Source organism: Capricornis sumatraensis, chromosome 1 (assembly GCF_032405125.1).
Source record: "Capricornis sumatraensis isolate serow.1 chromosome 1, serow.2, whole genome shotgun sequence".
Classification (NCBI taxonomy): domain Eukaryota; kingdom Metazoa; phylum Chordata; class Mammalia; order Artiodactyla; family Bovidae; genus Capricornis; species Capricornis sumatraensis.
In genome coordinates this window covers 236130137-236141362 of record NC_091069.1, presented here as the reverse complement: position 1 = coordinate 236141362, position 11226 = coordinate 236130137, and the positions used below count along the sequence as shown (strand labels likewise).

Sequence of the window (11226 nt, the reverse complement as noted above, 5' to 3'; positions counted from 1 at the left end):
ATGAGAAAACATATAAGGAAGGAAATTAACAACATGAGAAATCCCCAGCAATTTCCTGTTTGGGGGAGCAATAGGGTAGTAACCGTATGGTGCGAGAGAGAGTAGAATTTGAGAGAAAATAACTGATGCGAAAGGAAGGGGAATGGAGAGGCCTGAGAATGATGCGTAAAAAAGTCCAGACGTCAGAAAACACATTGTCTGGTATCTCTGGACAGATTTTCCATTTCAAAGATGAGGTCTAGAATCTGCTTTCTCTTCTTGACGTCTTCTTCTGCCACTACAGGCAGTCTGAAAGGGAAAAAAAAAACTGTTGGTACAAGGCACATGAGATGCTTAATTTCCAGGTTGTAGGACTTTCAATGTAAAGGACAGTGGGAAGTCCATTGGGCCGCCAGGATGGTAGCTACAGCTGTGTGCTTGTGGACCAGAGCGTAGTTCATTCTGGAAACAGACATCTCCGAGCCTTGGGCGCAGGACCGTGAGGGCGCGGGGGGCGCTCGTGAGGGCTCGGACTTGGAAAGGGCGGTAGAGGTTGGAGTGGTGAGTCAGGGAAGGGCTCCAGAAAGTGCACGTCTAGGTGGTCGTCGTGGTGAGGAGAGCATCTCTCTGGACTAGGGTTAGGCGCCCGAGGCCAGAACTCTGGGAAGAAGCCCTGTGCGTCGGAGCGCCACACCCTGGCGTCTGGGCTGCGGAGCCCAGCGATGAGGCCGCCTGCCGGATCCATCCCTGGTGACAGGAAGTCAGAGCCCGAGTCGGCGTCGTCCCCGCTGGTCTCTTCTTCGCAGGCGACCTCTGGCACAGCTCCGCAGAATCCCGGTTCCAGAGCCGTGTACTCCCTGGGAGGGCTCAGGACAGCGGCCCGTTCAAGGACCTGTCCCGACGGGCCTTCCACCCTCGAGCCCAAGAGGGCCTCGGGGACCAGTGTGAGGATGAAATCTCCGAGAGCCACCTGCAGCACGGACGTGGGCTCGGGCTCCAGCACCAGATCTACGTCGTCCAGGGGCAGATGCAGGGCACAGCCAGCGGGCAGAACCAGCAGGCGTGTCAGCGCGCCCGCAGCCGTAGATCCTGTCAGGTTGTCGACGCTGGGCGCCGTCTCGGACTCGGACTCGGGGCGCGCGCGCTCCTCCGTTCGGCGGCGCTTGGCAGGGCCGGGTTCTCCGGCCTGGTTTCCCCATCGGTCAGAGGAGTACGCACCGGGGCTTCGAGGCCTGCTGCCCATCAGTTCGACCGAAGGACGGCACTTCTGGGGCCTGGCAGAGGGCAACGAGGAGCTCAGTCCTGCACGCTGTGACGCGGTGCGGGCCAGCTGGGGCGCAGGACGGCGCGATGGTGGGCGAGTCCTCAGAGCTCCGGGACTGCCTCCCTGTGGTCTTGCAGTCCAGGCTTCAGGGGTATCGGCGTCGGGCGCTGGGCTGAGCCTCTCGCCTTCTAGTCTTCAGCACCTCACACCGATTAGTCAGCGCACCAGACGGCCAAAGATATTGCAAGTGACGCCAGTGGAATCTTCGTCGTAAAATGTCACGCTAAGCCCCGCCCCTCGGCGGTCCCGCCCCCACGGAGGCCCCGCCCCACAGAACTCGCGGTATCTGTGCTGCCCAATAGTCAGGGCTGTAGTTGATAGGTCACAGTAGGGAACTACTTTTATAGTCCTCCAGGGGGCAGAATACTTGTGTGCCTCATTTTTAGGGGGGAAAAAAAAAGATACACCAATAATAGAACTGTAAATATTAGTTACCTTTAAGTTAATGTTTTCGTTTGATTTCAGGCATGGTAGAGAAAGAAACCATGGTCGGCTTCCTTGGTAACTCAGATAGTGAAGTATCTGCTTGCAGTGCAGAAGACTCTGGTTCGATCCCTGGGTTGGGAAGATCCTTTGGCGAAGGGCATGGCTATCCCCTCCAGAATTCTTGCCTAGAAAATCCCATGGACAGCGGAGACTGGAGGGCTACAGTTCATGGAGTCGCTAAGAGTCAGACATGACTGAGTGACTAACACACACAGAGAGAAAGACAACCACAAAAATAGACCACCTCCTTGGCAGCATAAAACAAACCTATCTAAATGCTCCATGAAAATCCTTTAAAGCTTGGCTTCTGAAGAGTAAAATAGAAAATACTCATATCTGTTTAGGTAAAGTTCTGTCTTAATATTAAATAAAATATCTGTGGCAGTTTCTTCCTAAAGGTAAAAGGCTGTTAAAAAATAAAACTGTCTTGGGATAATTAAGTTGTTTAATTGAGTATTTATTATGTATCACTCATTTTACTGAGTTTTGAAAAACAATCGTTTTCTCAAATGTGAGCCCACTACTTTGTTGAGGTATGATTGACATACACAAAGCTATACATTTTAAATATATACAACTTGAGTTTGTATATAAGTATACACTGATGAAACTATCACCGCAATCTAAGCCATAAACGAACGGGCTTCTCTGCTGGTGCGGTCGGTAAAGAATCTGCTCATAATGAGGGAGACCTGGGTTCGATCCCTGGTTTGGGAAGATCCCCTGGAGGAGGTGATGGCAACCCACTCCAGTATTCTTGCCAGGATAATCCCCACAGACAGAGGAACCTGGCGGGCTGCAATTCACTGGGGTCGCAAAAAGTCCGAGGAGACTGAGAGACTTAGCAAAGCACGACATATATCTGTGAAGTGCAAAAGTTTCTTCCTGCAGTCTTTGAAAAAAAGTGATTTTTTTTTTTTTGGCCTCCACAACACCTGAAGTTCAGAGTAGTCAAGTAAGTTTTAAAAGTTAGTATGTACCAAGTTTATGTTAGATGTAGGTGTCCAATGCACACTTATCTGGTTTTAAATCATGAACTCTTAACTCATATGTTGATCACATACACCTAGGACTGCAGTACTAATTGATTCTGTGTGTGCCTTTTCAAGCTAATAGGTAATGACTTCCTTCTTTTTTTCCCCAAAATATTTTTCACAGTTTGCATTCCTGTGAGCAGAGTATGTTTCCATTTCACTGCATCCTTGCAAAGATTTTTTAATAGACTCTTACCTGTTTTCCAACCTAGTGCAGTAAAATGCTATCTCACTGTGTTTTCATTTTGCATTTATGATTGCAAATGAAGGTGGATCATTTTCCCACATGATTGTTAGCCAATATTATATCTAATTCTTTGAAGTATTCCTATCTTCTATTTTTTTTAACCTTTAAAAAGTTAGGGTTCCACTCTTCCTCCAGCTTTATGCAGCACTGATTCTTTCTTCTTCAAAGACCAATTCAGACAGCACTTTCTTGAAAAGGGCATTTCTGGCCATTTTATTTGAAATGGCATTCTTGACTTACTCTTTATATCATCCTTCTCTCTATGGCCTTCATAGTATTATCATAATCTGTAAATAAACAAAATATTGTTTAAAAAATTGAGGTTCAGTCATACTACATACCAGTCACTTATCAAATGTGAGTGTAACAAGTGTGTGTATCAGAGTCTTCAAATATTTTAACACTTGATTCACTGTAATTCTCACTCATTCCACATCTGTTGCAATTTGTGGTGAGTTTAATATTCTCATGGATCTCGCCCCTTACCACCCCCTCTCCCCCAGCCTTGGCTTCTTAGTTCTCTTCCCCTTCAGTGCTTTCATCCTCCTTCCTACTTCATTGACTCAAACTCTTGACATTGTCATTATGAAACCTATTTTGCAGTCATCAGTTAGATCCATTCCATAGGTCCCCAACCTCTGAGATCCAATGCCTGATGATCTGATATGATAATAATACAAATAAACTGCACAATAAATGTAATGCACTTGAATCATCCCCAAACCATCCACCAACCTCGTCTCATGGATAAATTGTCTTTCACAAAAGTGGTTCCTTGCAGCACTGTTTACAAAAGCTAGGACATGGAAGCAACCTAGATGTCCATGAGCAGACAAATGGATAAGAAAGTTGTGGTACATATACACAATGGAATATTACTCAGCTATTAAAAAGAATGTATCTGAGTCAGTTCTAATGAAACTGGAGCCTATTATACAGAATGAAGTAAGTCAGAAAGAAAAAAAAACAATACAGTGTATTAACGTATATATATGGAATTTAGAAAGATGGTAATGATGACGTTATGTGCAAAACAGCACAAGAGACACAGATGTAAAGAACAGACTTTTGGACTCTATGGGAGAAGGTGAGGGTGGGATGATTTGAGAGAATAGCATTGAAACATATATATTAACCATATGTGAAATAGATGACCAGTCCAAGTTCGATGCATGAAACAGGGCACTCAAAGCCAGTGTACTGGGATGACCCAGAGGCACAGGATGGGGAGAGAGGTGGGAAAGGGGTTTGGGATGGGGGTCATATGTACGCCCGTGGCTGAGTCATGTCAATGTATGGCAAAACCCACCAGAATATTGTAAAGTAATTAGCCTCCAATTAAAATAAATAAATAAATTAAAAAACTGTTCCTGGTGGCAAAAGGACTGGGGACCACTGCATAAGACTATAAGTTAATAGTAAACTGTAATCTGCCTTCACTGGTCAAGCTCAACTTAATTGTTTTTACAGAACTTGATATCCTCCAAGCATCATGTAGCCTAAAGAATAAGTTACAAGATCTCCTCAAGACCCCTGTTTATCAGTACCTCTGATGTAAGAGTTTTAAGATGTGTCCCCATGCTATTTTTCTGGAAATTGGAGTCAGCTATTGTTCTGTTTGAACTCCAGCTGATTAAGACTGGTTGGGACTACCAATTCTCCTCCTGGCTTGGGAGAGTGTTTGATCAGTGACCTTTTGAAGTCAGAGGGCCAAAAACTCCACCCTCAGAAAATACTAATGCCATCATTTTCTGAACATGCATCCTATGAAACAGCATGTAGCTTAGTTGCACCTGCCCAGAATGACAATATCCCATCTTTTTCTTATTTCTAGTCACCTTTTCCCATCCTCTCTACGCCTCAGGTCACCCTAATTCTTTATCCCATATATGTTACAAACCCCTGGCCTTTGGCAAGATGGATTTGAGGTTTATTCTCCTGTTTCCTTCCTTGAATGACTTGAAAATAAACCCTTTCTCTGCTGCAAATCTCCCGTGTCTCAGAGTTTGACTTCTTGCTTGTAAGGCAAATGAACATGATTCAGTAACAGTTACTCCAAATTGTGACCCCTCTTGGGTGTAGTATTGGTCCAAGCGGAGAAAGTGAACCTTTGGTTCAGTTGATGGAACTCTCTCCATGAGTGCTGACCTGCTCCAGGGATCGATGTAGAAGTTGATCCTGCAGCAGCTGCTGCCAAGATCCTCTGTACCATGAGCCCTTTCCTTTCGCACCCTGCAAGGAAGATCTCCTTTGAGGTGTTCTCCTTTGAGTCTGATGTTAGCTGTGTGTTTGTCATCAATGACCTTTTTTCCACAGAGGTATTTGTTTCCCCTCTTCTCCTGTCTGTCTTTGTCTCAAGAGAGGACCACATTCCCTTGGGAGGGATACTGGCAGTGAGGATTCCCTGAGTCCAGGGCAGTGATGATGAGCCCAGATATGAAAGTGCTGAGTTTGTGACAATAGCCCAACTGAGATGGCACAAGCAGGGACAGGAGCCACCAGGTGGAGTGTCCCATTCTGGCCAGGCCAGTAGCTCCGAATGTCTGCCTGTGTTTTGGAAAGTTTTAGGTTTGTCCTTGTATCTTTTGTAACCTGGCACATGCACCCTCAGTCTCCTGAATGGAATCCCTACTACTCCCTGAGCCAGAGGTGAGAGAGGTGAGACATTCAAGATGGCTTGCAGTATGCTTTGTGTTAAAGCAGGTGTTCCTTCCCATTTTTTGGAACCACCATTAGCCTCCCCTACCCCAGACCCCACCCCTGGCCCCATGGTCCCTACTTTCTCTGGCTTTAAGCTCCACTCCCCCATCTCTCAGTACCCTCTTTCTCAAGAACACAAACATGGTGTCTGCTTCCATCACCTGGAATTACAGAGGTTGCTGCCTTTGGTGTCCATGTTCACCCCGTGGAAACTCAAGCTCCCAGCTTGGCTTCAGTGCCCCAGCTCCTGTATATTTTAGTAGCACCTCAGGCTTTCCTCATAGCTCAGTCAGTAAAGAATCTGCCTGCAAAACAGGAGACCTGGGTTCGATTCCTGTGTTGGGAAGATGCCCTGGAGAGGGAAATGGTGACCCACTCTAGTATTCTTGCCTGGAGAATCCCATGGGCAGAGGAGCCTGGCAGGCTACAGTCCATGGGGTTGCAAGGGTCAGACAAGACTTAGTGACTGAACTACCACCACCACACCTAAATTACCACCTCAAGGGAACTTGTTTGCCCTTGACCAGGAACACAGAAGTTCCATCCATGCAAACCAGTTTTGACCAGTGAAAGTGAAAGTCACTCAGTTGTGTCCAACTCTTTGTGACCCCATGGAATTCTCCAGGCCAGAATCCTGGAGTGGGTAGCTGTTCCCTTCTCCAGGGGAATTTCCCAAACCAGGGATCAAACCCAGTTCTCCCACATTGCAGGCAGATTCTTTAGCAGCTGAGCCACAAGGAAAGTCCTTGTGGCAAAACTACTTGTTTTGACCAGTAGTGCAGGGCAAACCCATGAATGCTGGCCATGGAAATTTGAGTTTCCCTGTTTCCTTGTCACCAACCACGTGGGTTCCGACCATCACCACCCATTGCCCTTGTACCTGAATGCCTCCAAATATGAGTGAAAACAAGTGGCATGATCTTCCACTCCTATCCGATGAAATCTTTGATAGGTGCTTACATTGAATTCCCGGGTTCTTTGCTGAAGGAATTCTGAGGCATTTTTCTGGGATGTGGGCTAAGAATCTGAAGCTTTACCACAATTGGTTATAGGATTCCACTGTCGTCCAATCACAGACCACTAGGTTCAATAGCCATGGAGAGAGGCCTCATGGAAATGGAATTCTGTGGAAAGGAATTCGATGTTGCCCTAAGAATAAGAGTATATATGACTCAATGGTGTGAAAACGGTCAAAGTGAGCCAGTGTGGGCTGAAAAGATGGGGTGGAAACAGTGGTTTCACTGTCATCAGCAACCACACACAAGTATTCCCAATTTCAAAGTCAATATGGGGAGTTTCCCCCATGAACGCTGGAGAGAAAGCTGAGCCACACCCTCCCTTGGCCACAAGATTGGGGGCATAGATACGCCTTTCCAGTGACACTTAGATCAAAGGTGCTGTGTCCTGCATGACCTAGAGGGGATCCTGGCTGGTCTGACTCAGCTCTATGTGTTCTATGTTCCTGGGCTGCTGCGTTCATCCTTGTGCATGACATTTCCATCATCAGTCCATTGGACTCTGACAGCTCTGCTCTTGGGTATAGTTTTGGTTCAAGTGGAGAAAGTGAACTTTTTGTTCAGTTGATGGCACTATCTTCATGAGCATTGACCTGCTCCAGGGATAGAAGTAAAAGTTGATGCTGCAGTGGCTAATGATAAGATCCTCTGTGCCAAGAGCCCTTTTCCTTTGCACCCTGCTCAGAGGATCTGACCATCATTGACTGTTTCCGCCCAGGGAGACTTCAGGTTGCCATCACGGACTCACCCCAGACTGGGGTCGAAATAAAAGAGGCCTGGTCACTCCTGGATGTCAGTGTGAATAGTGATCTCCAGGTCCTTGGGACTCAGTGGGGAATGGGTTTTCTGGTAAAGTTTCTGGTAAAGTTTTTCTGCCTCTGAGGTCCACTTTGGGAAACCAGAGCATGTGAACCTGGATGCCTAGCCTTAGAGTGGCAGGATCATTTGGGAACCCAGTAAATGTAAGGTAATTCTCTAAAGGTAGTTCTTTAAAGTGAACTCCCAGCCAGGAAGGAGCAGTGAAGATGACATGGACCTGCATGGTGACTTCTTGTGGTTTGGGATGGACGCTGCAAGAGGCCTCATCTCTGTTCCCTGTGACCCAGACCCACAGGGCTCGTTCCTAGAGTCCTGGCCTCGGCTGACCAACCTTAGTCCAGAGAGAGGCTCTTCTCACCATGATGACCACCTGGACTTGCAGCTGCAGGAGGTCTTCCACGACTCTGCACTCCAACCTCTACCTCCCTTTCATACTCTGGGTCCCGTGGAGCACCTCCAGGGGTCTCCTGCATTGCAGGCAGATTCGTTTTTTTTTTTTTCCAGGTTATAGAAGATTTTAATATCAAAGTATAATTTACACGATTAAAAAGTTCTGATTTCTATACAAAGTAATCTACTTGGACAGTATAAGAAGCTGATAATGTATAATTTCTAAGTAACAGCAAGTGATTTTACCTTCTCACATTGCAAATGAAATGTTAATGGCCTAAAAACTACACAATCTGCCACGGATGACAATAAGGAAGAGTAGCACATATCAGCAAGTCATCAAATGTAACGAGTTCCTGTTTTTCTTGTTTGTGATCCCCAAACTGGCAGCATTCTCGTTTCATCCACTCTGCTCTTATGTATTTGAAAAGCGGGTGCTATCCATCTGCCACAGGAGCACTGTTCACCATACCAGTTGAAAGAACCCAACTTGGCATTGCATTTGGGGCAGAGAAGCTGTCCATCCATCACTCCCAACAAAGTGGATTCCATCCACTGTACAGGTTCAATGAAGTAAGATGTACACTGAGCCTGACTCCCTGAACTTTCTACATTTGTAGAGACCCCCATCTTTCAATCCTTGTGAAATGGCAGATGGGTCAACAGCAAAGAGTTCTTGAGGTAAGTTCTGCAACTCTGGATACTTCTCTGTAACCTTTTGTAAACGATATTGTTTATAAACTGCACTGGAGGTATCTACTTCACAGCCCATTGCCTGGTATAATTTCAGCTGCCACTCAAACCCCTCATTCATCTTGGCCTCTGGCTTGACAGACTTAAGGTTTTCATAGGCTTTTTCAAAGGTAAGCCGGTCAGTCTTCATCATAAAAGCGGTTATTACAGTCACACTTCGACTGACCCCTGCATGACAGTGCACCAGCACCGCGCGGCCCTCGGCGCGAGCCTGGACGATGAAGGCCACACAGCGGTCCAGATGACTGAGCAGGTCTGTCTCGGGTCTGTCCAGCGCTGGCACGAAGAGACTCCGTAGACCCTCGACCCCAGCCCCCGTTTTGAAGTTAGGCTCCTCCGAGTCCACCGTCAGCACTGCCGTGACGCCCGCCTCCCTCAGGTGGTCTGGCTCCGCGACGGCCGCGGCTCCACCCAAGAACAGCCCCGGACGCACTTCCAGCATGTGCCTGGCAGAGCGGGCCCGGCTCTGGCCGCTGATCTGGTGCTCGCAGCCATGGCTCCCGTCCTGCGCCTCCAACATGGCGGCGCCCGGAGGCCGGGCTGCCTGCAGGCAGATTCTTTATCAGCTGAGCTACTAGGAAAGCCCTAGGTTGAAATAGTATTCTGCAAAACAGCCTCATGTTGGCCATGACTTATGGGTAGATTCTCCTGCCTGACCGGATAAAGACAAAAGTATCTCCAAATCATGAGTGTTGTATCTTCATATTCTTTACCTGCCTCTTATCTTCCCTCCTTCTTTTGATTGGATATTCCTTGTCAAGGGCAGAACGTTAGGTAGGGGCTTCTGGGTCTCATGCCCGGTGTCAGTGGGAATGCTCTAGGATTACCATGAAGCAGGACCTTTCTCTATGTCATTTGTAAGTGTTCTAGTACTGAAATGATAGTTTGTAGTCTTTGTGATCTTGAAACCTTCAGAGTCTTATTTTGTGTCTTTGTGCTTGAGGACAGAGATTTAGTAAAATTATTCCAAATGTTGGCATTTCATGGTTTGTGGGGACATACAGCAGCTACTGGGAATTTGAGGGTCTTTAGGAGTCTATGGAGAAACCTAGCAGAAGAGCCAAAGAGAGGAATTTGGGGCTTCAGGAATTGGAAACCTTGAATGCCCATGGTAGGTCTTAGGAATTGAAGATGGATGAGGAAGAGCATTCCAGAAGGGTAGGGTCTAGGGTTTGATGGATGGATTAATGCATTGGTGGTTTGATTGGGTTATTTATTAAAGTGGAGGTGATTCACCTTTTTAGATTAGATTAAGATAGACTACAAGTGATTCATTATCTTTCCCAATCCTGGGGCCTTACAACTTATTACAAAGTCAGGGCAGTCATTCCCTGTTTGGAACAATACCTAGTGCAGATCTTCATTACATACCTATTCGTGTCCCTGCCCCCTTTCCTGTCCTAGTTGCTATGGACTAGTTTGTTTATCTTTCAGTCTGTTTCATTGTTGCACCTGCATTCATCCATATTCTGTTTTACACATTCCATGTTGGTGATATCATACAGTGTTTGTCATTCTCAGTCAGCCTTATATCACTAAGCATGTTAGTGGTGCTAGGTTCGTCCAGGTTCCTGCAGATGGCAGAAATTCACTCTTATTCCTGGCAGTGTAATATTCCATTTGGTGTGTATGTGTGTGTTCCTCCTCTTCTGTATCTATTTTCTGTGGATGAGCACTAGGGTTGCTTCCATGTTTGCCTATTGTCTGTACCAATACTATCAACATCTGGGTGCATGGCTCACTTCTAAGGAGAGTTTTTGTTGTTTTCTGGATGTATACTCAGGAATGGAATGTATGGGTGACACAGTGTCTCTCCTGTAGTTCTTGGAGGAACAATTATGCTGCTTTACATAGTGTCTGTCCCAATTCAGTAACATGTGAACCATGAACTTCCCGATGTTCAAGCTGGTTTAGAAAAGGCAGAGGAACCAGAGATCAAATTGCCAACATTCGCTGGATCATGGAAAAAGCAAGAGAGTTCCAGAAAAACATCTATTTCTGCTTCATTGACTATGCCAAAGCCTTTGACTGTGTGGATCACAATAAGCTGTGGAAAATTCTGAAAGAGATGGGAATACCAGACCACCTGACCTGCCTCTTGAGAAACCTATATGCCGGTCAGGAAGCAACAGTTAGAACTGGACATGGAACAACAGACTGGTTCCAAATAGGAAAGGGAGTCCGTCAAGGCTGTGTATTGTTACCCTGCTTATTTAACTTCTATGCAGAGTACATCATGAGAAACGCTGGGCTGGAAGAAGCACAAGCTGGAATCAAGATTGCTGGGAGAAATATCAATCACCTCAGATATGCAGATGACACCACCCTTATGGCAGAAAGTGAAGAGGAACTAAAAAGCCTCTTGATGAAAGTGAAAGTGGAGAGTGAAAAATTTGGCTTAAAGCTCAACATTTAGAAAACTAAGATCATGGCATCTGGTCCCATCACTTCATGGGAAATAGATGGGGAAACAGTGGA

At 46.4% G+C, this 11226-nt stretch overlaps 1 protein-coding gene and 1 pseudogene across 1 annotated transcript; both read right to left on the bottom strand.

Moving 5' to 3' along the window:
- Positions 1–436: 436 nt before the first annotated feature.
- Positions 437–1222, bottom strand: LOC138076922 (proline-rich protein 23B-like). The gene has a single exon (XM_068969258.1). The coding sequence runs from the start codon at positions 1220–1222 to the stop codon at positions 437–439; it is 786 nt and encodes a 261-aa protein (XP_068825359.1).
- Positions 1223–8334: 7112 nt separating this feature from the next.
- LOC138076913 (dual specificity protein phosphatase 12 pseudogene) lies at positions 8335–9268 on the bottom strand (annotated as a pseudogene).
- Between the last annotated feature and the right edge of the window lie 1958 nt (positions 9269–11226).